The 27,816-nt window shown below is 44.3% G+C and overlaps 1 protein-coding gene across 4 annotated transcripts in view; it reads right to left on the bottom strand.

Moving 5' to 3' along the window:
• Positions 1–764: 764 nt before the first annotated feature.
• PDGFD (platelet derived growth factor D) overlaps positions 765–27,816 on the bottom strand; it is a 188,367-nt gene continuing 161,315 nt past the window's right edge. For all 4 annotated transcript variants that reach the window (XM_007059671.4, XM_043529657.1, XM_027822159.3 and 1 more), the window contains 2 exons: positions 23,305–23,519; positions 765–3,940 (listed from right to left, as the gene is read on the bottom strand). In XM_007059671.4, the coding sequence (XP_007059733.2) occupies positions 3,806–3,940; positions 23,305–23,519 (350 nt within the window). In that variant the 3' untranslated portion in view covers positions 765–3,805. The remainder of the gene's footprint in view (positions 3,941–23,304; positions 23,520–27,816) is intronic.

Consider the following 27,816-nt stretch of genomic DNA (forward strand, 5'->3'; position numbering starts at 1 on the left):
AGAACCCCCTTCCACTCCCTAACTCCCTCCCAGAGCCCACAACCCACATTCCTGCCCACACAACCTCCTGTCCCAGCCCTGAGCCCCCTCCCATACCCAAACTCCCTCCCAGAGCTCGCACCTCAGCCCCCTGCCTCAGCCTGGAGCCCCCTCCCACACCCAGAACCCCTCATTTCTGGTCCCCACCCTGGAGCCCACACCCCCAGCTAGAGCCCTCATCCCTTCCTGTACCCCAACCTGGTGAAAGTGAGTGAGGGTTTGGGAAAGCAAAGATGGAGAGAGGGGGGATGGGGGAGGGGCGTGGCCTCAGAGAAGTGGCGGTCAGTTTTGTGCAATTAGAAAGTTGGCAACTCTAAGTGAGGGACAGGGGTGCAAAGGTTTTAAGGAGCTTTCCCTCTTTACCCTCCTCAGGCACAAATTAGGCACAGCTATGGCCTCCAGAACATGCTCACTTCTAGGACCCCCAGGGGCTCCAGTCAACCCAAAGAAGGGCAGGGAACTATTGGGGAGGCAGTGGGTCCATGGCTCTGCTGGCCCGCTGCGGTGAGGACAACGTGCTGGATCATTCCAACAAAGCATGTCACACCTTCCCTCATGTCCCAAAGACTCCTGAAGCTCCTCATGGGAATCACTCCTGAAGGCACTAGTTGAGATCACTCCATCCTCTCTGGGCCAAACAGTCAAAAACATCTTGTGTTAGTGACCTCAAGTTAATCTGTGCACCTTTTAATTATGCTCCCAAAAATCACTCCGAATTGCTTCTTTCAAAAGCAGTATTTATTTTTCATCAAGAAAAAAAAAAGAAAAATATTATATATTGAATGCGGTAGAAAAGCCTTTCTATAAAAGCTGCATTTAACTGATAACAATATATATATAAATTGCACTTGAGAAAGTACGTTCTATCCTAGAAGATTACACAAAATAAAAAAGTAGTGAGTTGCTTGAAATTATGGCTCTATTTATGGTTCCTTTGAAAATTATATTTATATTTTGGGTTTCAAATTCCTTGAACCATTAAAAAAATCTAGCTGTTTTTTGTGTGTGTGAAGAAAGGTGATTTTTAAGTTAAAAATAATACATAAACAATGGAGAAGCTATTACACATGTAGAAGCTATTACAAAGTACAATGAAAGAAAAAATAAAGGAGAGAGAAACATGCCTCTTTGCATTTTCTGGCAATAAATAAAAAGCTAGGGTGTTTCTGCTGTTTGACTCTATCATGGGTTATTGCAGCTTGGATCATGGTTTATTAGAAGCTTTGTTTCATTCAGTCACGCTACACATTATTCTCCTTACCACTTCAACACAAAGCACAAATTTGAATCCTATTTATTCTGCACTGGCCTGTGGCATGGAAACCATGATCTTCATAGCAAATGATGACAACGGGTAGCCATTTGCTCACTGGTTCCCAATCAGTGCGAAGTGTAATAGGAGGGCTTTTTTTTCCACTTAATCCCCAGTTCAGCAAAGTAGTTAAACGAATGCCTAACTTTAAACTAGTAAGTAGTCCAACTGACGTCTCACACTAGATTCCTTCTTACTCACATGCAAAGCTTCTGTGCTGAGCCCTGGCGTACCATTATTGCCTGCACTTAATTGACTTTTGCAGTCTCTGGTTGGCACAGCTGAGAACTTAGTCAGATAAACTGGCAGAGCTTCCCCAAAGGGTTGGGAATCAATGAATAAGACAAAGCAAAAAGTAACATGAAACCACGTGCTCATAAAAAAGATCCACAAACTGAAGACCAGGCCTGTTCCTGCCACAGGTCAGTCAGGAATGCCCAGTAAGGAGAGTGGTTGTACTGGTGTCAAATACAGATTTTTCCAAAATAAGTAAGATTGGCCACGCTTGTTATTAAACTAGAGACAGGAGAAGAATGAAGTTGCCTTTGAACAACCCTGACATAACTAATATATCTGGCAATCTTTGGTCTCAATGCTGTTCTTTAAAGTGAATTGCTTTGAAAAATGATGACTCACCTCCCATTTCAGTCTTCAAGTGCCTTTTAAAATAGACTTTTGGGAGCCAGAGAGGAAAAATTAATATAAATATATTTTAAAAATATCAAAACAAAAACATCTCAAATGTTCAACTAGAGTAGAGAAAGTAATACTCACAATATTTATAGGGTACGTTTCTGGAAAGGGTTGATAAAGTTATAAAAACAAAGATCAGGTAACGGATTTTACTTGATGAAGGAACTAATTCAGAACTTTAGGGCATTTTTTTTAACTATAGCTCTGATTTTATTACTAAAACCCAATAATTTTAAAAGTTCTCAATATTATGTGATTGCATGTGCCAATTTCAGCTACTGTATGAAATACTATTGTAAGACTACTTCTCTCTCTCTGACAGACAAGAACACAGAGGCAACACACATAAAACAGAACAAATGCAGCTTTAGTATACTATTAAATAGAGATCCATGGCCATTAAATGTTCCACTCCATTTTCTCTATTACATTCACAATCAAAAGTTCAGTTCTCTTCCAGATCCAGATTTATACCTAGCATACTTTTTACACTGGACAACTTTCAGAGCAGTATCTCAGAGTGTTTAAAGCTAGTTTGGACAGCATTTCCCCCCTGCCTTTTTTTAGTCAGAGCCCATTGATATTTTAATAGGCAAGGAAGCTATGCTGTAGCTTTTAAGGTGCTTATTTTATCAAGAGGTGAATAATTCTTTTTGTGAAAATTAATGAACGCTGACAATTTTTCAAAAGACAGGTGTGGCGTAATGAATTAATATGCCTCAGCGAAATGCGGTCCAAGAGATATTCAGTCCAAGAGTTTGATCATGGCAATATATACTACTAAAGTCAAACAACTAAGATTACTGTATATACTGGCAAGGTTATAGTATTCCTTACTTTAAAAAGTACAAACAAAACAACAGTGATATTTCATCTGTTCTCTAAAAGCTAGAACACTGAAGTTTTGTTTCCAACTTGAATATACATGCAAGAAGAGTGGGTATTTTCAGCAACCAAGATGTTCCGTTTTGACTGTCTACCTAGAAACACAGGGAAGAAGAAAATGTCCAAGGGCCCAATCCTGAGAAATTATACACAACTCTTATTAGGTGGCAGGACTTCAATGGGAAATGGTGGCACTCAGGTTCATATCCTTGTGCAAAGCACCAGCTGATTTCAGTGTGTTGCTTGAATACAGACTGGACAATTTGACTTCACACTAGATTTATTTCATGTTGTTTTCTATTTGCCATGTGTGTGTTTCAAAGGAGCAAGGGGATGTTCCACCTAGGAGCAGGATTAAACTGGATAACCATTATGTATGAATATTGGATCGAATTCAGTCTTCATTTACATTCATGTAGCCCTACTGACTTCAGGGGAGTTGAGCAGGTATAAATGAGCGCAGAATTTGGATGTGGATGAGTTAGAGTGAGAGAGAGACAGGTATATAAGGTTAGCTCAAATATCTCAGTGGAACTTTCCACTGCCAGCAAGGGGATTTAGCTACACAGCTTTGATTACATTTCAGTGGGAACTGTGCGGTTAAGTCCCATAGTCAACTTTGAAAATCTCAACCGTCCCCATATATTGCTAAACTTAATTCTATATTCTTGGCTGCTAAAACACAAATCTATGATATACCTTTTTAGCTGCCATGGCACTAATCAATATAGCTATGCTGAAACACAGCATTCATTTTTGCTTATCGCAATGCAGGCTACTAGCAAAGTTTGCTTATCAGTGGAAGAATGTCCTCTGAGGGCTCCTGCTTAAAATAAAAGGTCCTGTGAGCTGCAAATAGTGTGCTTTGTTCTGTTTTTATCGGGGTGGTCTTGAACTGCAAACACAATCACAGCGCTCATGATGCTCCAGTTGAATATCCACTAGGGCCATGTTGTTCTTGGTTCTGCCCTTCCTCCTGGGATGGCCTGACTCAGGGATGAATTTCAGCACCTGGAAACACAAAAGTTGTCAGAATGCTTCCAGTAACTTTAGAAAAAGTGTCTCTGTTCCTCTGGATGCACAAGCGTACAGAACCTCCCATAGTTAGGAGACGACAGCCCAATGTGTTTCACTAGATGGTACCGCCTCACGTAGCTCTGCCTCTCTCCCCACTTCTGTGGGGTCATGCAGTTAAAGCAGAAGCTTCCAGAGTGGATCAAGCATCCAAGAGCAGCAGGGACTGCAGGGAGCAGACGTAAGGCAGGGAAAAACGCTTCAGAACCCATGGACACTAATGATTCCAGGAGAAATCAATTCTAAAAGTTGAACTCAGGACGTTATTTTCTGTCTGACAGTTGGTTGCTAGCTCTGAACGTCTGCTTTCCCGCTTCCTATGCGGTCATACTGCCTCTCATGCTCCTCTCTATTCTCCCTCCTTCTTCTCAGGAATTCACACATTCCTCTGCCTGACTTTGCTTTTTCCATTTCCTTCTTCCCCCCAGCCCCCTTCTACCTTCCTTCTAATCCCATATATATACATACATACAGAGAGAGTGAGAGTTAGCGAGAGAGAAAACACAAAGTTTGCTGGGTTTGAACTGCTTTCAAATACCAACTGCCTCTCTGTAAACAATACATCATAAAGGAAGTTTTACTGGGCCATGTTGCCATTTGAAACATTCAAGAACAGAATCCAATAGGCGTGTGGAGATTATTTCAGAGCTGAAAATGGACTGGAGCTTCAAAGATATTTTGAAACACACTTTTAAAATCAAATACAGCTGCTGGTGCTGAACCCACGATAAAAATTCTCTATTTAAAGAAGCCTTTAATCAAAACCCGACAATTTCAAGTGATTGACACTTGCAAGATCCCAGCAAGGTAGATTTACTTTTTCATTTTAGAGCAAATGGAAGTGTATGCAGTGGGATGAGACCAGAGATCTGGGCAGTATTTACGCTAACAGACCTCCTGGCAGCTTGGGGATTTTCCCTCTGTTTTGTATTAAGAAACATGAGCACAGTATATGCGCTTTGCTGATAAGAGGAGAAAAATGAATTGGCAGACACTTTCCCAGACAAGACAGGAAAGCAGTGTTTGAACAAAATGGAAATTGGGCTGCTTTACTAGCTGATCACAGAGCTGACGTTTCAAGCTTTCAGTCTAGCTTCCATCAAGTAATCTTAGGTTCAGGTAAATACAGGAGAACTGAAAAGAATAAAATAGTAAGGCCAATTCTGGTGACCACAGTCGTTGAAAGAAAACCCTTTACTCTGGCAATAAAACAGATTTTTAGGGTTTAGCTGGTCACTTCTTTAAAGGTGAGGCACTAATGAATTAATTAGAATAATTCAAGGAAGGTAACTCCATGATACCACCCTTCCCTGCTTCTTGTTTTCGTGACATCAATAGTATTTTTCATGTCCTGAATTTAAGGGTATAAAAAGCAGTAGAATATTCCAAAAGTGTTTGGTTTTGGACAGGTGAAAAACGTAATAAACTCCTGGTTTTCATGTCAATCTCTACTAAGCAAAGCAAGGCAGCTCAGCGTTTCCGATTATTTTCTCACAAAGTATGTATAACTACAGCAATGCCCGCTTCATCACATAAAAACACTGAATTAATCATGGCCATTAAACCATTACCCTAATAAAACAGAATCAGATAGAAAACTTAACCACTGAGCTGGATTTTGTGTTTAGTGGCGATATAAAAAAGGTTATTATAGCCTTGTAACCTTTTCCATACAAGTGACTTTGTTGCAGCACAGTAACATGCTACACAATTTATTTATTTTTGCTTTGTAGATGTATTCAAATGGCTCAGAGATTTCAAGGTCAGATGACTCTCTGGCACCTGCATAGTTTTTCTTGGGTGGGAGGGGAAGACTGCTTGCCTGGTCTACCCTGCCAAAGGATCTTGCTCACTGAGCTTGTGTGGAATTAGGATACATTGAAAATATTTGAAGAAAAACAGAATGTTAATGAGAAGCAGGAGAAAAAAGTCATTCAGAAGGGAAAAACAGACCACCTGTCTAAGCACTAGCTTCTGAGGCAATGACTTCTGATGTGGCCAAAGATCAGCTGCTGGAAAAGGATTTAGGGGTCATAGTGGATAAGCAAGAGCTCCTGCAGTGCTGTGGCAAAACGGGCTAATGTGGTCCTTTGAAATATAAACAGGAAGTAATGAGTAGAAGTAGGGAGGTGATTATACCTCTGTATAGGGTATTGCTTTGACCAATATTGGAACACTGCATACAGTTCTGATGGCTGCATTTTTTAAAGAGGTTGAAAAACTGGAAAGGATGCAGAAAAAAATGCTTCGAAGGTGGGAGAATATGTCTTGCAGTGACAGACTTAAAGAACTCAATCTGTTTCGTTTATGAAAAAGATTGAGAGGTTACATGCTTACAGTGTATAAATACCTTCATAAGGAGAAAATCCCGGGTACTAAAGCACTCTTTAATCTAGCAGAGAAATGCATAAACAAGAGCTAATGGCTGGAAGCTGAAGACAAATTCCCATTAAAAATTAGACACAATTTTTTAAAAGTGAGGATAATTAAACATTGGAACAAATGACCAAGGGAAGGATCCACTATCAAGGGCAGATTTCCATCTCTTGATGGCTTCAAATCAAGACCTGATGCCTTTCTGGAAACCTTTTTTAGCCAGACATGGGTTATTGGGCTAGGTATAGGGGAAAATGGGTGGAATTTAAAGGTCTCTGATATACAGAAGGCCAGACTAGACAATATAATGAGCCCTTCTGTATTTAAACTCTATGAATCTATGAAAGCAATTCATAGCAATCACTTGACACCAATAATAAAAGCAGTGGAAGCTGTAGTCTAAACAGGACTCAGGCATCTACGCCAGTGTCTAATCTAGCACTGAAGCCCTACTTGCACTACGGTTTCTACTGGTGAAAGTATAGTGGGGGTGAGTTTTGATTATGGATTTCTTAGTGTAGACAAGGTAGCAGGGAAGAGCAATTCCTTCCACTGTGGGAATCGTTGGGTTAAATTCTATGGCCAGTGCTACTTAAGAGCTCAGACTAGAGGACCACAGTGGTCTCTTCTGGTCTTAAATCTATGAATGTCCTCTGAGGATAAACATAAATGTAGCCATATTCAATATCCAGCTAATATCTCATAGTTAAGCATGCCCGGTGCATGAATCTCACATTTGGGGAGGCTGTGCCTGAACGCTGGAAGCTCCCAGAAGTGGGGTGTGCCACCGGACCAAGGCCCTGCCCCCTGCTCTGTGCCAAGGCCTGCCCCTGCATGCCCCCCCGTTTGCCCCCCACCACTCACGTGTCTTCCCCTGCTGCTTGTGCCTCTCTTCGCCCCCATCCCCAGCAGGGCCCCCAGCCCATCACCTGCACCTCTCCGCCTTCTCAGAGGGCAAAGAGGGCACAAACGGCAAGTGTGGGGGGGAGGGCTGCATGGGGGAAGCGGCAGAGCAGAGTGAGCGGTGGGCAGGAGGGGATGAGGGGGAAAGTGGTGGAGAGGCCTGAGAGGCGGGCGGGGAAAGCGGCAGAGAAGTATGAGCGGCGGGCAGGGGATGGGCCCCACAGGGGAAGCAGTGGAGAAGTGCGAGAGCCAGGCTGGCGGGGCGCATGCGACAGGGGAAGAGAAGCATGAGTGGTGGGTGGGAAGACCTCGGGGGAAGAGGCAGACTGGGGGTGGGAAGAGGAGCAGTGTGGGTGGGGCCCTGGGGGAAGAGTGGAATGCGGGAGCAGGGTGGACTGCAGGTGGGGCCATGGCCCGGGGCGATTTTCAGCGGTGGCGATCCAAAGGTGACAGGCTGGCGGCACGCCTCCAGAGGGAGGTGCACCGCATCCTGTTTGGGGAGGCTTAGCCCCCCCCCCCCCCCCAGGCCTATTATACCCACCACCCATGGTTAAGGCTAAGATTATATCAGGGAGGTCACGGAATCTGTGGCTTCCAGAGACCTCCATCACATTTTCCACTTCAGCCCTGGGGCGGTGGGGCTGGAGCTTTCAGCCAGCTGGGGCCCTGGAGCTCTCAGCTGCCACAAGCAGCAGCGCCCCCAGCGGCTCCTAGCTGCCAGCCCCAGAGCTCCAAGCCATGGTAGGGGGTCCCTGCAGCTTCCAGCTGCCGTGGGATGCTGGAGGGGGACCCCGGCACTCAGCCAATGTGGGTGGGCCTTGGATCTCCGAGCCACCATGAGCGCCTGGGGGACCCCAGAGCCGCTGCAGCGGTGAGTGCTGGCCTCCCCCTCCCACCCCATTTTGTCACAATTATTTTTAGTAAAAGTCAGGGACAGGTCACGGGCTTCCATTAATTTTTTGTTTATTGCCCATTACCTGTCTCTGGCTTTTTTAAAATAAAACCATAACAAAATCTTAGCCTTACTCATAGTTCACAGATGTTCACTTTAGTTCTAAAGGGTGAAAGAGAACACAGCTAATAGCACTTGCAAGAAGAGTGGCAGTGTCTAGCTACTAACACCCATTTGTTTTGTAATTGTATTGATGCTAACACTCTTCTGTGTTTCCACCCTCTCTCTGGACGATCACATCCACTCCCATGGCTTCAGCTACCATCTCTATAATGATAAAGGAAGGTTACTTACCTTATAGTAACTGGAATTCTTCGAGATGTGTGGTCCTTATGGGTATACACTGTGGATATGCATGCGCTCCATGCATACAGGACCACAAATTCTTCAACAGCAAGTGTCCCTGGGTCCACACCTACACCCTGTGCATCTTTCTGCTCCTGACAAACAGCCTCACCATGAAGCCTCACCACAGCTCTACCAAAGCACCACAGCTCTACTATGAATCCAAAGAGACCCTGAGCAGAGGGGAATGAGGGTGGATCGTGAATACCCACAGGGATCACACATCTCAGTGAACTCCGGTGCTCCTCCCCAGGGGTATTCGCTGAGGATGAGTCCCAACAGCATCAGTTAGAAGGACGGTACAAGGAAACATCCTGCATCATGGACTGGAGGATCACTAAACCGAAGGGAGCATCTCCAGCTGAAGCCTGAACTAGTGAGTAATGCCTAGTGAAGGTGTGAACGGAGGCCCAAGTTGCTGCTCTATATCACTCTGAGAGGCATCCCCTGCAGGGAAGCCACCGAGGCTGCTTCTGCTCTAATCAAGTGGGCCCTGACAGCCTGAGAAGGGCTTTCCATAAGATCATAACCAAAGAGGATACAGGTGGAAATCCATTGGGAAGAGACAGTCCTTGGGAAGAGACAGCTTTCCCTTTCATTCTTTCAGCAAGAGTGACAAGTAACCTTGGAGACTTCCAGAAAGGTTTTGTCTTGTGTAAGTAGAGGCCAGAGCCCTGTGTATGTCAAGTGAGTGGAGCTTCCTGTCCTTCAAGCTATGGTGAGGCTTTGGGTAGAATATGGGAAGGTGAACCATTTGGTTTAGGTGAAATTCAGAAGGCACCTTGCGGATGAATTTGGGGTGTAACCTTAAAGATATTTTATCTCTGTGAAAGACTATGCATGGAGGTTCTGCCATAAGGGCCCCAAGCTCACCTACTCTCCTACCAGACGGGATTGCTGTCAGGAAGGCAACCTTCATATACAGGTGTAGAAGGGAGCAGGAGGCTCAGGCTATGTCCTCACAGCCGGCAGTAGTGAGCCTCTCAGCCCTGAGTGACAGACTCCGGCTCATGGGGCTTGGGGTACTACGCTAAAAACGGCTGTGTAGACAGCACTTGAAGTTGTGGCTAAGGCTGGAGCTCAGGCTCCGAAGCTCACCCTAGGTGTCTGAGCGATAACATCTACATAGCTATTTTTAGCATGGTAGTGTGAGCCCCATAAGCCCAAATCTGTCAACCCTGGGAGGTTGGCTGCTGCAGGCTGTGTAGACATATCCTAAGCATTCAAGTGGTCGGCTCATAAGAATGGGGAAAAAAACAATATTCAGGTCCCTAACAGGGACAAGTTTAGATACAGGAAGGAATGGCTTATGACACCTTTCAGGCACTTCACAGTAGTGGGATGGGTGAACACAAGAGACGTCCTCCACTGGATGATGGAAGGCACCAATAGCTGCCAAATGTACACTTAGGGACCGGACAGACAGGCCCAATATCTTCAACGAGAGAAGATATTCCAAATTTAGAGAGATTACTGATTCTTCAGGGCTGCTGACATCACAGGGAGAACCCATTTCACTTGGTGGCACAGCACTTCCTTGTAGAGGGTCTTTTGCTACTGTTAAGGATGCTCGTTGTCCATCCAAAAAACATGATTTGATTGGGGATTGGTCCTGCTTTGAGCAGGGGGTTGGACTAGATGACCTCCTGAGGTCCCTTCCAACCCTGATATTCTATGATTCTATTCCACCAGATGGAGGGAAGCTGCACTGAGATGGATGGCCCTGCGACAGCAGGTGTTCTATTCTGAGACAGTAGGTGCGGGAACGACTGAAGGTGAATGCATGGGCGAGAGGCCAACTGTAGGAAGGTGGTGAACCTGAATTCTCGCCGCCACTAGAGAGCTATCAGGATCAGTGCTGCCTCATCCAACTTGATCTTCCCGAGGATGGGAGGTAGCAAGGGTATGGAAGGGAAGGTGTACCTTAACAAGTCTGACCATTGCATCAGGGAGGTGACCCTCTGATGCTGAAGCCTTGGGTGGCTTGGGAACAATATGCTTGGCACTTTTTGTTCTGCTGGTTTGCAAAGAGGTCTCAGGATGGGGTATCCCAGAGACAGAAAATGTACTGCACTACTGATGGGTGGATTGTGTACTGCCAAAAGGATAGTCTGATGCCAGATGCACCAGTTTCACAGCTGGACCACTTCTCTGCAGAGTGGGGCAGACCTCTGTGATACACAGTGGTCATGTCTGATCTGACTTGGACGTGTGTAGACCGATTAATGAGGAGGAATGCCTCGCATGCCTCGTGAACTGCTTGAAGCTTGAAAAGGTTGATATACAACATGCATGCCTGCAGAGACCAGGAACACTGAGCTGTATGATTGTCTAGATGTGCTCTCTATCCCAGCATGGTAGGCAACCAGGATGAGAGTCTTTCAGGGGATCCCCCCCGCCACTTTCTCCTTTCCACCAGGTGAGCGACAAAAGCACATTCGGGGGAAGAGAGACCTTTTTGTTCAAGGAGTCTCTGCTTGGAGCATAGACCATCCTAAGCCAGTTCTGAAAGCACTGTAAATGTAGCCTTGTAAATAGGGAGGTGGATGCGGCCATATGGCCTAGCAGGGCCAGGCAGGACCAGGTTGTCGTCTGAGGGCTGAGATGAAGCTGGGTGATGAGATCCCTCATAGCAAGGATCCGGTTTTGAGGTAAGCAAGCTCTTGCCCTGGTTGAGTTGAGATTCACTCCAAAAAATTCTATAACTTGTGTAAGGGTTAATGTAGACTTTTCTGCACTTACTTGCAGCCCCAGAGCATGAAAAAGTTCAAGTGAGGAGGTGTTCGCTGCTTGATATCACTGACCCATGAGAAGCCAATCATCCAGGTAGGGAAATATTAGGTTGCCTTGCCTGCGAAGTCATGCAGCCATCACAGCGAGTATGTTAGTAAAAACCCTCAGGCCCATCGAGAGGCACTGTACCAGAAGTGCTCTACACCCAAAGTGAACCACAGGACCCTCCTGTGAACTATGTAAATATCTAATTGAGAAAATACATGTCCTTCAAATACAGGGCCACACACCAATTGCCTTCATTCAGGGAGGGGATTATTGAGGCTTAAGTGGTCATCCCGAGACATTCAGCTGTCCAAGGTGCAGGATGGGGGTAAGGAAATATCTGGTGTCAAAGCCCTTCCTTCCCGCTGTGACGAGGGGGGGAACAGGCTGTATTAACCCCAGCTGTTTGTTTGAGAATCCTCTCGTGAGAGGGGTCTCTGAAAATAGATAGTGACTGGGGCTTTGGAGGGGGGGTGGGAGACAGGGACTCTAGCGTGTAGCTGGTCAATATGATGTCCAAGACCCATGTGTCCAACTTGATAAGGTGCCACATCGAAAGAAAATGGGCTAGGCAGCCACCAAATGGGGGAAGGTAACAGGTGTTACAGAGACTGATTGATAGCTCTTCGACCTCCCATCAAAATGCCTTCTTGGCTGGGGCTGAAGGGAGGAGGAGTGTGGTGCTGCATGTCTGCCATGCTGGACCCTCTGTCATTTTCTGGAGGGCTCAGAAGTCTTTTGCCAGAAAAAATACTCAGGTGGCAGGTGGTATCTAGGAGGAGGAAGCCTGAAATATTTTCTATGGGCTGCTGGGATATATATCCCCAGGGAGTGGGGGTAGCACGAGAGTCCTTGAGAGTATGCAAGGACACCTATTTTTTCACTAAAAATGTTGTCCTTGAAAGGGAGATCCTTTACCATCACCTGCACCTCCGTAAGGAACCCTGAGGCCTGCAACCATGAAGCTCATCTCACGTCTACTGAGGTAGCTCTAGAATGTGACACAGTGTTCACTGCATCAAGGGACTCTTGGATGGAAGATCTTGTGACCAGTTTTCACTCGTCCACGATCATAGAATCATAGAATATCAGGGTTGGAAGGGACCTCAGGAGGTCATTTGTCCAACCCCCTGCTCAAAGCAGGACCAATCCCCAACTAAATCATCCCAGCCAGGGCTTTGTCAAGCCTGACCTTAAAAACTTCTAAGGAAGGAGATTCCACCACCTCCCTAGGTAACGCATTCCAGTGTTTCACCACACTCCGAGTGAAAAAGTTTTTCCTAATATCCAACCTAAACCTCCCCCACTGCAACTTGAGACCATTACTCCTTGTTCTGTCATCTGCTACCACTGAGAACAGTCTAGATCCATCCTCTTTGGGACCCCCTTTCAGGTAGTTGGAAGAAGCTATCAAATCCCCCCTCATTCTTCTCTTCCGCAGACTAAACAATCCCAGTTCCCTCAGCCTCTCCTCATAAGTCATGTGTTCCAGTCCCCTAATCATTTTTGTTGCCCTCTGCTGGACTCTTTCCAATTTTTCCACATCCTTCTTGTAGTGTGGGACCCAAAACTGGACACAGTACTCCAGATGAGGCCTCACCAATGTTGAATAGAGGGGAACGATCACATCCCTCCATCTACTGGCAATGCCCCTACTTATACATCCCAAAATGCCATTGGCCTTCTTGGCAACAAGGGCACACTGTTGACTCATATCCAGCTTCTCATCCACTGTAACCCGTAGGTCCTTTTCTGCAGAACTGCTGCCGAGCCATTCAGTCCTTAGTCTGTAGTGGTGCATGGGATGCTTCCGTCCTAAGTGCAGGACTCTGCACTTGTCCTTGTTGAACCTCATCAGATTTCTTTTGGACTGTATTCCTGTGGCAATTTATTAGGAAATTCCAACAGCTTGCTGTAGTTAATGAAGCTGTGCTTTGATATCAACGCATGGTCATTTATTATGTGGAATAATAGGCTGGTCAAAGAGAAATTCTTTCTGCCAAAGAGATCCAATCTCTTGGTTTCCAGAGTTGTGGACTTGGGCAACTGCAGCCTACTCTGTTCTGTAACTGCCTGGACTACGACTGAGTTAAGACTAGGGTAGGAAAGCAAATATCCTGCTTCCTTGAAGGGAACTACATACTTTGTCTTGACTCTATTAGGGGTCAGGGTACAGGTAGCAGGCCTGTGCCAAACTGACTTAATGGACTCCATAATGGTCTCATTGATACAAAGGGCCACCTTAGAGGGACGTTGCCTGGAGGATGTCCAGGAGTATGTGGGTAGGATCCTGAACCTCCTCCTCCAGTGGGATCTGAAGAGATTCAGTGATCCTCCTTGGGAGTTCATGGTACTGCTTGTAGTTGTGCAGAGGTGAGGGAGAGGCTGGTGTCATTACTTCATTCAGGGAGGACAAAGAATGAGCTCCTGGTGGATCCAGCGGTACCAGCTGTACGGTCTCCTCAATCAAAGGCTCCTGTGGGGACTCTGACTCCTCTCTGGAAAACCATTGCTAGGGGTGATGTACAGGGATCTCATACTCTGATGCCCCAAAGTATGGATTCCAGAAGCCCTCATATGACCAGTGACTGAGGTCATAGGAATAGGGAAGTGGGACCCATTGGTTCCTTGGGCATTAGTGCAGCTTTGCGAGGTCACGACAACATCCAGGTAATTCTGGAAGCTCTGACTGGGCTAATGGTTCTTTACCAGATTGCTGGTGCCAGGTCATTTTTGTCTCACGAATAGGAGTTGGCAGGGTAAGTGGTATCACATGACCTGACTCCGACTGATCAGAGACAGGAGTTGGTGAGTGGTGCGCTGATGATGCCGGGGCCTCCACCAGATGGCTGGATCTTGGGACCAGGAATACCTAGTTGACAGAGTTGGGACATCGCTCAGCAGAACTGGATTCAAGAGGATCAGAGATTCTGGATCCATATATATTGCGGACCCTCAAGAAGAGTGTATCAAATGCTCATCATAGGAGAACTGGCAAGTGTTTTGAGTTTGACCAGATTCACTGGTGCCCACGGTAGAAGCAGTGGACTTTTGCTGGATTGGTATTGCCAGTGTAGAGGGAGAACGTTCTCTTCTGTCTCTGCACAGTGCCAGAATTGAACCTGACCTCTCAGAGTGTGATTTCTGGGTATTAATAGCTCCTTGTATTCTCTGTGAGCTTTCTCTGTGAGCTCCAGATGCACCCTGATCTGAGATGTGAATTCTCAGGTGGTGCCAGAGGAATGGGAGAAGTAGACCTCTTATCGGAGGGTTTTTTTGGGTTGTTTTATCCCTCTTCTCGTGAAGGTGTTTACCCTTTCCTGCATCGTGCCTTTGTTTCACAGAGTCCTTGGGACTGGAGGACTCTGAACCCGTGGATGCTGGAGCTGGAGGGGTGCCAGCCAGTGGCTTAGGTGGAGTGGAAGGCCCAGAGTCAAAATGGGGCCTCAGGAATAGTTCCACAAGGTGTCTCCAGAGTCTGAATTCACAAGACTGCCTGGTGCATGGGGGAAAAAGTATGATAAATATTGTACCTTGAGGGAATGTGTGTTCCCTGAGGCAGCATAGGCAACTCTCATGCAGGTCGTTCACCAGGAAGACCTGGAGGCAGGACAGGCAAGGTTTGAAGCCTGGAACTTTGGGCATAATAGGCACCCCAACTGGTGAGGGATTTAGTGGAGGGAGACTCCCCAGTCCCTGAACTAACTAAATTATCCAAATATAAAAACTATTTATAATTATTTACAGGTTTGAAGATCAAGTGGGAATGCTGGAAAGAGTACAGAGAAAGGAGACTTCCATCCCAGACCTTAAGCAGTAGAAAGGATCTGGAGAGGTGATCAGGTGGTGCCGCCCTTTATGCCCTTAGTTGGGAGTATGAGGAGATGCAGGGTGCAGCCCAATGGACCCCGCTACTGAAGAATTTCCGGTCCCGAGCGCATAGAGTGCATGTGCACCCAACAAAGAATACCCACAGGGACTCAAAGAAGAACTTACAAATTTTCTTCACTCCAGAATTTTCTCACTCTACCTAAACCTGCATCACAGCCTGTCTCACTGACCTCACCACCATCAATCTAAACTTTAATAAGGCCAAAACTGAAGTCTTATTTCCTCTCCCCACCCATTCTCTATATCTGAGGAACACACCATTATCGTCCCTGTCACTCAGTCTTGTAACCTAGGAGTCATCCTTTATTCCTCCTGCTGCTTCCTTGCATTTCTATTCTGCCTGTATATAAATCCTGTAAAGCTCTCATTCTCCCCTGTCTTGATCACTGTAACTTACCCCCTTAAGTCTCTCTCTCTCTCTCTCTCACATACACACACACTGCCCAGTTCATGCAACACCCCCCCCCCCAAAAAACCCCAAACAGATCACATTCCTTGCCCATTGATCTGAGCTTATCAATTCCTTTCTGAATGAATCCCTTCTTAGGGATCCCTTCTTGTCTCTTACTGCATTGCCCCACCAACCTGTATATACCTTATTTGACCAATTCTCCCATGATTTCCCACACTCCATACTACCGCCTATGCAAGGAAAGCTCTTCCTGAGCAGACACAGGAGACCACTACCCTTTATTCAGTCCATTGCCACCTTAAGGCTCACTTCTGCAAAAGCAGCGAGAATGCAGTCAACTAGGTGACATTTTACTGGTTATTAAAGAAAACCTAACATTTATTTATTGCATCATGCCATACATCAGTGACCACATTACTTTATTGCTGTGACTTTCATCTGTTCTCACTCATGCTTTTCCATATTGTCTTGTTACCTCGCCCCATCCCCCGCTACATTGTGTCTGGTGAAATCCGTTTTTCTGCAGCTTGTGACAAGGTTCAGTCTTGGCATATGTATTCTGAGGTGCCTAGCAGCTACTCGAGTGCAGCACAAAATAAAAAATACCACTGCTAATAATACTCTGAACCTTGTGGCTTGGACCCTTCTCTGCTACCTCTCAAATCCTAAGCCATGCATTGTCCATCATGAAACTTGGGCACAGGGGCTCTAAAATTGTTAGAACAGGAGGAAAGAGAAAAGAATATCTGTTAACATTCTGATACACAGTGAAAAAGGCAACAGGCCTTTGCATGACAGACAGGTGAAAAGGTGCAAGAATGGGCCTCAATACTTTCCGTTTTCCTTAAATGTCTCTCAGCTGTCTTGCACAGAACAATGTTTGTGCAGAAGGTTTATATACTGTGACAAACTCTAGTTACTGCCTTAAGGGTGCTCATCTCTCATGGAAACTCATTTCACATCTCATCAGTTACAGCAATGAGATGGGGAAACTGATTTCTTGTTTCTCAGAGGTATGAACATGCTGGGTGGATGGCACAGGCTCAGTCCTAGCAGCATAAAGAATTGGACTGAGATCATCCACAGGATTTTTCTTCCCAACGGGCTGCGCCTATGCTCGCTTCAATTTTAGAATGTAAGATGTCTCTCTGGAACAATCATTCTATTTCCAGTCTATCTCAGCAAGTTAGATTAAAGCAGACACGGACATTTGATTAAAGTATGCTGTATTCATTTACATTAATGATTATTGATTTGCCTTTCCTTTGTGAGGAGCCTGGTGGTATGCCTGATGGAATCACTTACCGAAGAACGTGATTGAGAGAAGCTTTTAAACGGAATTAATGCATACGATGTGAAGATTGGCCAATTTGGTTTGCAGGGGTTCATGCTAATCTGTTTTAAATTTTGATTCATGTGTGCTTGTCTGCCTCGAGTTCTGGGCTCCTACAAACCAGTTTTCTTTAATATCATGTTGGAATGATGCAAAAGCATCCTGTTTCACAAGGTTTCTGTTCAAAACCATAAAATGGGCAGTCTCCTCAAATCAAGGTCCTGTTTAATTCCAAAGGTTCTTGAGGTTTTTTGGCAAACTTGCCCTAAATTTCAGATTTGTAAGAAAAATTTTATGTCTCACTATTAACATTTTGCAAAGGATTAGAGTAGAGGGGGTATCCACAATGGGGTATTTTCATATTTTCTGCTGCCTGGTAGCAAATACCTTGCAAATGGACATGAAAGGGCAGAATTTTATACTCTTGGTGGAGCTTCTGTGGAACTAAAGCAGTTGTCTGAGAAAATGAAAGACCACATGACAGTTGCTAGTCATGTTCCTTAGTGTACTAGTGGAGAGTGCTCAGATACCACAGTGAGGGGAATGGTCTAAGAATCTGAAGAGAATAGAAAAGGGATCTAAACAAAAATCAACAATATCAGGAAAAATAACTTTCTCAAACCTCTCTCTCAGCACAGTTAGTATTGGATGTACAAAACAACCCCTCGGTTGAGTGCATGCAACTCGCTGGGTAACTGGGAGATGCTGACTGCAGGGTGGGAAAGCAGAAGGCTGTAGCTGAAAAATGTGCCTTTCCTGGTTCACCCCGAAAGAGGAGGCTCACTGAGGGTGAAGGGAAGGCTTTCTCAAGCGCACAGAAAGAGAGACAGGCCTCAAACACGACACAATTTCCTGTGTGAGTGGCCAACTCATGGACACTGTTGCGTAGAAAAATATTCACATATGACAGTGACAGTGGATCCAACAGCAGTCCAATAGTTCAGGCTCCAAGAGACTGTTTAGGCAAAGTTAACAGCAGGAATAACAAAGGCCTTGAGCAGTTTCTCCTGTTACGAAAGTCTTACGAACTACATCATCTCATGCCATCGTCTGTTCTATTTGGCGTGTAAAATATACTAGACTTAGACTCACCTCTGAATTTGGTCCTTAGCCTTTATTCACCTTAAACTGGAGGTGGAGATTTTAAAGGAAATGAACAGCTTTTGTGACGTAAAAATAGGTAAGAAGCCCTGCCCCTTCCATTCATGATTTATCATCTTCTGATTAAACCTCAGTGGGTTTTAGATTAGGCCTCTAAAGTACAATGCAGCTACATGGCTTTAAAACAGATACACCTGAGTCCCTCTCACACTGCCTCCACTCCCAAGCTGTTTCTTAAGTAAAAAGACAGCGAAACACGGAAGAAGAATAAGAAAGCACACAGATGTTTGGCTAATGCTCGGACACAGAAGAACTAAAGCTATTTACAGATGAAAATATTTTGGACTAACATTAATGGACATATCTATAGTGTATGACAAGTGGATTTATTTGCATAACTTGTATTAATGTTAGTGGGAGGCATATGGCTAAATCACTGCTCTTTGTGCTGTTAATTCATCCCTAAGGGATACATTTAAATTTATATTTAGAAAATCCAGGTCATTCAAAGCTGAAACACTGTCTTTAACTCATACTGGTCTGACAGACAAAAAGCACAGTGGAATAAATTAATGAAAAAGGGAAAATATGAACTCTGAATTTAGTGAGTAAAGTTTTTGGGGAACATAGGCATTGTCAAACTGATTCTGACCAATGTTTAATTATCTGCAATATTTTGGTAGCTGTGTTGGTCCCAGGACCTGAAGAAGAGCTCTGTGTAGCTCGAAAGCTTGTCTCTTTCACCAACAGAAGTTGGTCTAATAAAAGACATTACCTCACCCACCTTGTCTCTCCATTATTTTATTAGGCTAATATTCCATCACAACAGTACCAGATGCATCAAAATGCCCAATGATGACCATTTATTCAATAGCATGCTTATGGGGGAAGTTTCTTCCTAACTGCTGTCCATAGTTGTCTTATGTCCTGACGTTGATTTGACTGAAGTTCATATTTGTGTGTCTAATCCTCACTGAATCCTTCTACGCCATCTGCTACAATAATATTTTGGGGTAGTTTTTATAGGTTTGTTGTGCAAAAAATCATTTTTATCATTTATATTTTTAAATGTTTTGCCTTTCTCTTCACTGAGTCTCCCCTTGTTTTTTTGTAAAGGAAAAAAGGTAAAATCGGAGGCCTTATATCCCTTCTTTGTACCATTCATTAATTTTATATACATCCACCATATCCTCTCTTGTCTCCTCTCTAAACAGTTCTAAGCCTTTCAATCTCTCCTCATACAGAAGTTTTCCATTTGTTGCCCTTCTCTGGATCTTTTCTATTTCTGCCATATTCTTCTCAGACTTAATGATCAAAACTGAATGCAGTACTCCAGATGAGGATGAACCACACATTTATTTAATGGGATGATTAACATTTTCTGTGTTATTCTCTGTCACTCTCTATTCACACAGTGTAAAGTATTCGCAGAAAGAAAAGGAGGACTTGTGGCACCTTAGAGACTAACACATTTATTTGAGCATAAGCTTTCGTAAGCTACAGCTAGCTTATGCTCAAATAAATTTGTTAGTCGCTAAGGTGCCACAAGTACTCCTTTTCTTTTTGCGAATACAGACTAACACGACTGCTACTCTGAAACCTGTCATAGTGTAAAGTATTGTTTGCTTTTTTTACCACCACGGTATTGAGAAAGTGTTTTCATTAAGCTGTCCACAATGATACCTGGGGCCAAATTCTCCTCTGACTTTCATTCCGTGCATGGAGTTGCATGTCAGGTCAGAATTTGGCCTTCAATCTTTTTTTTCTGGCATTGTGACACATTGTTCCTTCTAACATGCACTGCCTGGCATTTGTCTACACTACATTTCATCAGCCATTATGTTAAGTACCTCTGAAATTCCTCACAGTCTTCTCTAATCTTGACTCACTTAAATAATTTTGTATTATCTGCAAATTGTGCCACCTCATAGTTCGCCGACTTCCAGATCAATAATAAATACTGCACATTAAATAACACCCAGCCTGGAAGCTTGGGAAAACTGAAAGTTAGCCTCCTTCTATGTTGAAAATTGCCCATTTATTCCTACTCTTTGCTGTCTATCTCTTAACCAGTTTCTAATCCATGACAGATCGTGTCGTGTAGATTGTAAACTCTTAGAAGGAAGGAGCATATCTTTTAAATTTCTCTCTAAACTGTTATACAAAGTTCTGGTGTCATATAAATATTTTTATATAAGCCATACTGGCTTCTTTTTATCAGCTCATATTAATCTAGGGGTATTATAACGCTAGTAGACATTTTTTCAATTATTTTATCCAAATTATTTTTTCAATTAATTTACCCAGCCTTGAGATAAGGTTCTCTGATCTGTAATTATACCAGGGTCATCCCATGTATCTTTCTTATAAACTGGTACAATTTTAACTAGGCTCCAGTTCTTTATAGCAGCTGAATTGAAGCCAACTGTACTTTGCAATAAATTTGTGGGAAGACCTTGTGCCTAAGAAAGTGAGTAATGGTGCTGACTACGGCAACATACAGCGCCTGCTTTCCCACAAACTCTGCCTACGCACCTAGGTCTTGACCTCCAACAACCGCCTGGTATTCCAGCCCTCAGCCTCTACTGAGCTGGTTTTGTGATGTGAGCAAGCACCCTCTCCAGATTAAGAGTCCATCAAACTCCTTTTCATTTGTGACCTAAACAAAGTAGGAAAACAAACTCTTACAGGTGAGTGTGGTGTCTGGCATGAACTCAACACGGCACACGGCTGCCTACCTAGGGTTGTTTCAATGGGTGATAACTTTCAATGGTATTTTTTACTCTGTTGCTGTAAATACTCTCTTGGAAGCTTGAATATAAAGTGTTCTTTCCTTGTTGATTTTTAAATCCCCCCCCCCCCACTTGTGACTCAAATTAATTAAAAATGAATATGGTGAGTTTTGTTCTTATGGGACAAATGCCGCCGCACACAAAATGGCTGAGTGGGAAAAAGATAGGACAAAAAGAATCAAAAGCCGCTGACATGCAGAGGAATTGGAAGGGCAGAATCCTGCAGTCGAGTCAAAGGTGCTTAGTTTGTCCTATCCAGTTGTGGTCTTAAGCGAGGCAGGCACGGCAAGGTGAAAAGCAGTTAGACAGAATTATGCTGTGAGAAAAGCAGCCTCCTCTCCCTATACTAGAAAGTCCCAATGAGTTTAGAAGCAGTTTTCACTGGTATAACATACACCTTCTTCTGGCCCTCTCAGTGGCTATGTCACACCAGTTTAGGCCCCGATCTTGCAATCTGATCCAGGAAAGTGGGCTTGTGCACCTGCATGGAGCCCGGAGAGATCCAATTGCAGGTCAGAGCCTCCTGGGACTTCTTCTAGATTTCCTTAGGCTTACATAAAGTCCCACTCACTTTCCAACATGTAACTCACCTCCCCAACCCTGCTTAATCACCACTTCTAAATTTGGTTCACTGAGTCTAAATTGGTGTAATTCTCAATTCACACAGCAAGGGGGCAGCACAGAGGAATGTAGCAAGAAAAGTAATTACCAGGAAGGTGTAAGAAAGGGCAGCTGCAACCCTACTGAAATTTGCATCTTCTTATACTGTTTTTGAAACCCTTAGCATAAAATTTATACCAAATTAGGCTCCCTTGCAGATCAATAGAATTGGTGTGTGTGGGTCTCAGAAAGCCTAAGGCTTTATCTATGTTAAAAGTTACACTGGTTTAACTAAAATAGTTTTTAAAAGCAAAGGCCTTTATGGATGCTTAAAATCAATTTAAACTGAGCTTATATAATTTTAGATGAATTCTGTTTGGTGTGCTAACACAACTAGTGCACCTTTTAATATAGACACAGCCCAAGTGAATACAGGGGAGGCTGTTCTACACTATAGTACATTACCTCTCACTGTGGGTGCTGTATATTGTATTAGACATATATACATGCTATAACCTTAGATCGTGTCTATATATGTTTGACATACATTTATAGCCTGATTTTCAGAGTTGCTGAACATTTCTAGCTGCAACTCATTTTACTGGGGACTGAGAGGGCTCAGCATCTTCGAATAAGAGGCTATTAATATGTGTTAAATATATAAGTAATGGCTTGCCATTCCTTGCACTTATATTAGTACATCTCTGCCTGGGCTGCGTCACTGATCCTTGCTCTTTTCTATGGAATAAGGTATTTTTCTTAGCCATGCTCCCTAGTGACTTAGGTAGAACTTAGAAAGCTCCTATTTGTTTTTCTGCCCATCTAGGCATTAATACTGCACTCATTGCCATTGTGTGCAAGTGTCAATTTCAGGGTACATTTCACCAAACATGTTGCCGCCAAACAGTGAGCCTTATTGTAACTCACATGCAGTTTTAAATGACTTCAGAGGAGTTTGCCGATCCTTAACGCTGTAGAAGAGGGGTGGGCAAACTTTTTGGCCTGAGGGCCACATCGGGGTTGCGAAACGGTATGGAGGGCTGGGTAGGGAAGGCTGTGACTTCCCCAAACCCTAACCCTATCCATCCCCTCCCACTTCCCGCCCCCTGACTGTCCCCCCTGAGACCCCCCAATGCATCCAACCCCTCTATTCCTTGTCTCCTGACCATCCCCTCCTGGGACCTCCTGCCCCTAACCGCTCCCCCACGTCCCCACCCAGTATCCAACTCCCCCCCCGCCCCCTGACTGCCCCAACCCCATCCACACCCCCGCCCCCTGACAGGCCCCCCGGGACCCCACCCCTATCCAACCTCCGCTCTAAAGCCCCCTTCAGAATATGGCCCTGCGAACATGGGCAGAGGAGTCAGGAGGAGCAGGGGCAGCCGGAGAGAAGCGGTGGTTTTCCCTGCAAAGTGCCGCTTCTCTCCAGCCGGCTGCGCGGCTGCCTGGTGCTCCTCCTGAGTCCTCTGCCCGCGTTCACCGCGCTCCCGCCACCCGCACCACCCGCCTGCTCCCCTGAGGCTGTGGGTGAGCCTCCCTTCCTGCTCTCCCCGCCCCCGCAGTGCAGCCCCCTCCCGCGCTGAGGCTGCAGGGGAGAGGGGGCAGCGGGGGAGGGGCCGGGGCCGAGCTCAAGGACCGGGCTGGCCGGTCCTGCAGGCCAGATGTGGTCCGCGGGCCATAGTTTGCCCACCTCTGCTATAGAAGCACCACCATAATCAGCAATGGCAGCACACACAGCTCTGGGAATAGTATTTCCAAGTCTGCTTTAGCATGGAACCCACGGAGCAATCGCAAAGACGACACATAAGAATGAAATACCTCGTGATATTTCTTCACTGTTTTCCCTGCGGTGCAGGTGCAGGATCTCCAGTTCACTGTTCCACAGCCACAATTCCCCCCACAGCGCTGGACCAGGAAGCAGCGGGGAAAGAACACGACGTTTGTCAGCTTCAGTTCCTCCCTTAAATTGACAGAGTAGTTCCTTGGAGTGCAGCTGTAACGTTTCACGTCATCGTTCAGTCTGTCCAGGTCAACTGCAAAGCAAAAGTGGACTTTGTAAGGTTGAGTAGGAAGTGTCTTAGAGTGAATTGCTCTCTTGCATGGGAAGTTACAACACAGGGTTGTGCACCTGCAGCAACATTCAGAAAATAAATTGTCAGTGTGATTTCTTTAAAGGTAAATATTAGGAACCCAGTTTTTATGTGATTGCACATGGTAATCTCAGCCCTGAGTCTGTTGCACTGAAGCCCACGGCAAAACACCCATTGACTTTAATGATGCCGGATCAGAGTCCTAGTGGGTAAAGCACTGGGATGGAAATCAGGAGACCGGGTTCTATTCCCTGCTCTCTCACTGACCTGCTGTGTGACTTGAGAAAAGTCTCTTCACTGCTCTGTGCCTCTGTTTCCTCTCCCACCATTTGTCTTGTCTCTTTAGATGTAAACGTTCTGAGACAGGGATTGTCTCTTATTATGTATTTATACAGCACTTAGCACAATGCAGCCACAATTTGAGTTAGGACATATAGTTGCTACTGTAATACCACTAAATAATATAATATCAAAGTCTAAATATAATTTAAAATGTTTGTCAAATACTCTTATTTCACTGAAATTTCCATGCACAGGTTTTTCATTGTGGTGAGTCATCTGATGTAAAAATACAGTCAACAGTGGTTTGAAGAATAATTATAATTCATGGTTATAAAATCCATACAATATTATAAAAATTCCCTAAAGCCAATTTTATAATTAAAAAAGAGAGGACTAAAAATTACCTATTTTAGTTTTGGAAGTTCTTTTTTTAGTTTTTCATCTTTTCTGTTGGATTCTGCCCCTCAATTTGTTGATGAAAAGTTGAATAATATATTGATAGATGGAGGGAGCTGACTAATACAATTTTGCAGCTTCCCTGTGTCAAGCAAGAGTTTAATCTCTGAACTGAAAATTGTAGCTTGTAGGAAAAGACACATTAAAATGCATTGTAAATTAATTTCTAATTGATAAAATGTAAAATCTATACCTTGAGAATGAGTCACAATTTGCACTGGAGAAGCCACCAAGCCACTGCATTAGCACTAATTTACACAATCTGCGGGGGAAGCAGTGACTGGTAAATAGCATGCACCTTTAAATTGTGGCTTTGAAATATTTATTTATCCAAGATACATATGCACGGTGGCTATGTAAACGACATTAGCACCAGTGGACACACTCAAGTCTAGTTCATTTTTCATGCAATGTGTTAACCCAGTTGGGGGAAAGTTAGCAGATAAGTCAGGATTTTGGACATGTTTTAACAGTTGTGATACCACGAAAATCATCTCACCATGAAAGCTCAGCTGTTCTCTCAAGAGAGTTAGTATCCCTACAAAGAAGGTACATAGCTTCCGCTGGAGAGAAGCACAAAATCATTGGGCGTTACCAGTACACGCATGCACTGAGAGGAAAATACACTCCAAATGCACATAGCTAGTTCTCAGAAGAATAAAAAAATATTGATTTCTTTGTTTCAACAGACGATATTTTGTTCTCTCTTGTCACTCTTCAAATCCACTCCCTCTCACTCTGGTTCCCAGAGGCTAATTTTTTTCATAGGGAAGAAGGTTCCCTCTGCCCCCAGCTCCCACAATTCCCATCATCACTTTCCACACTCAGCTTTGTTTAAAGATCAAGCAAAGCTTAGTTTGTTCACCATTACTTTAACCAACTGGCAATCAGAAAAACTGACCAAATGGAGATGGTGCAGATTTTATAGTCATTATCAGTGGCATCTCTGGGGGGTGTGGGGGAAGGCCTAGTGCATCAATATACTGTACCACATCAATCCAAGGTGGAGAATTCTGGAACAAGTAGTATAAGGTTGGAATGGGCTGGATAGATGTGAGCTGCAATGAAGGTGTGGAATGGGGAAGCTTATATGGTGCCTACCCATGCTATCCAACACGTGTGTTAGAATATCTCTACAGTGCTGGAGTCTAAACTCTTACAATATAAGGAGGGAAACAGTCTTGCATGGATTATTTAATGTTATCTTAAGACATTAGGGTGGCCTTTGTGAATGGGATATCTGTAGATGAATTTAGAATAAAATACACAATGGTTGATTCAACGCTGGGCTTCAGGGACATCTGATGACATAATGCAGGTCACAGGGCTGCCAGCAACGGGTCATTCACCTAGAGAGGGCTTGCTGCAGCACAGTGCACCCATATCCCACTCTTTAACAGGGCACACCCAGCTGGTCATCACAGTTCTAAAAGAGGATGAGCTGGCAGGGGAGGGGGCATCCAGAGAATGAGCTGACTCACTGCAACACCCATTTGGCCTCCACCCGTAGAGCATCTATCCTTTAAAGGCACCCACCTCTGCTGGCGCTCACAGGGAGTGTGGCAGTAGACACACCAACTTTCCTCCACGTTGGTCAAATCTCTCCTGGGGCACAGCATTTGCCACTGCTGCGGGGCTACATTGAGCTAGTCTGGATTATTACTGTAATGAGTTCATCATGGGATTATGTCTTAACATTCAGACAGCAGCTGATGGAGAATGAGGCTGCCCACTTATTAAGGACGACAGCATACTACATGAGTCACATTGTGGCAGCCACAACTAGCCAAAGGTCTTAAGACCCCTGGTTTAAAGGCCAAGGCATTCTCCATAAGGGTCTTCAATTCTGGAGTGTACTTCGCCCACTGACCTGCCACAGCCTTGATTTGGTTTCCTTTAAAACTTTAGAAGGCCTTTTCTCTCAGGCTTTTTCTGAGCTAGCGACCATGGAGAGAAAGGGGAGATAGTGCTTGAGTTAATGGGAGGTTTTAGTGGAATAATTGCATTCTTGGGTATTTCCGGGGGGTTGTAGTTTAATGACAATGATGCAAAGTGATAGGACTGGTTATTTATAGCAAAGGCATCTCCCCACAGCTTTGGATGGGTAAATTTATAAAGAACTCTAAATTAATTAATGAAATAATAGATTTTAGTTAGCTATATTTTTCTAGCATTAGCCACCGGGGAAAAATATGAGGAATATTCCAAGATGCATGCACAAAGATGCTTTGGATCCGTATCTAGATTCTTCCATAGTGCTAAGCACCTACTGATTTCATTTAGCATTGCAAATGCTCAGCACTTCTGAATCTCATACTTTTGTAATCACAGTCCAGATATAAGGGGATTAAGAAGTGCACAGTTCACCCACTACAAATGTCACCTAGAAATAATACTGAAGTTCATTTTGGATTCTACCCTAGCAAGGTGGGACAAACTGAGCAGGCAACCTACATGCTCTTAACAGAATGCCACATTCTGATCCTATCACAGAGATACACAAGAACTGCTCCCACTGGTTAAGTGACTTTAAAACACCATTTGTAAATCAGTAGCAAAAGAAAGAAAATTCTCTAAAGAACTCCCTCTCCAGAAAGCCCAGATCTGAGCTTTTCTTTTGTCTCAGAATTGTTTTACTTTCTGGAGCCAATTCTTTTCCTCATTCATATAACAAGGAGATCTTACAGTACAGACAGCTTCATGCATCATTTCATTGCTGTGACTAAAAGGTAACTGAGTCTTAGTGTGAAATCCTGGTGCTTTCCCTTTCAAGGGATTGAAACCACTGGGGTCCTTAATTTAAAACTGGAACTAAAAGGTTCTTCAGATGGGCTACAAATAGCTTCAAAACATTATTATAGAATTTTTGCACAGGGCATTCATTTTATAAGGACAGGTTTCAGAGTAGCAGCCGTGTTAATCTGTATCTGTAAAAAGAAAAGGAGTACTTGCGCACCTTAGAGACTCACAAATTTATTAGTTAGTCTCTAAGGTGCCACAAGTACTCCTTTTCATTTTATAAGCAAAGGGAGACATTGAAGACTACAACAGAGCGGCAAGCTCGGAGATAAAGCGTTAGACCCCCCAATTTAAGCACCTACTTAATCCATTCCTACTGAGGGCAGCTCTTAAATCTGTGCTTAACTTGAAACATTGATTTCAGTCAGATTTAAGCACTGTTTAAAATTAAGCATGTGATTAAATGCCATCCTGAACAGGGATATTTTATTGAATCAGGGGTCATAGGCTATTATTGCTGCTAAGTTGAAAAGGGCCTTGTTCGTATGGGTCACAAGGACCTGGGAAGAGAGACCTCTGCTGCTAGCCACAGTCTGTTTTCAAATCCAAGGAGGATCTTGTTACGCTTTTTTTTTTTATTATTATTTAAACATTCTGGTGTAGGTACGGATATGGCCCCATCACTGTAGCATGTTACGCTCACGAAATCCCTGTGAGGTGGGAAAGTGCTAGTTTCCCCATTGTGTAGCTGGGGAACTGGGGT

The sequence above is a fragment of the Chelonia mydas genome, chromosome 1, assembly GCF_015237465.2.
Source record: "Chelonia mydas isolate rCheMyd1 chromosome 1, rCheMyd1.pri.v2, whole genome shotgun sequence".
In the NCBI taxonomy this organism is placed as follows: domain Eukaryota; kingdom Metazoa; phylum Chordata; order Testudines; family Cheloniidae; genus Chelonia; species Chelonia mydas.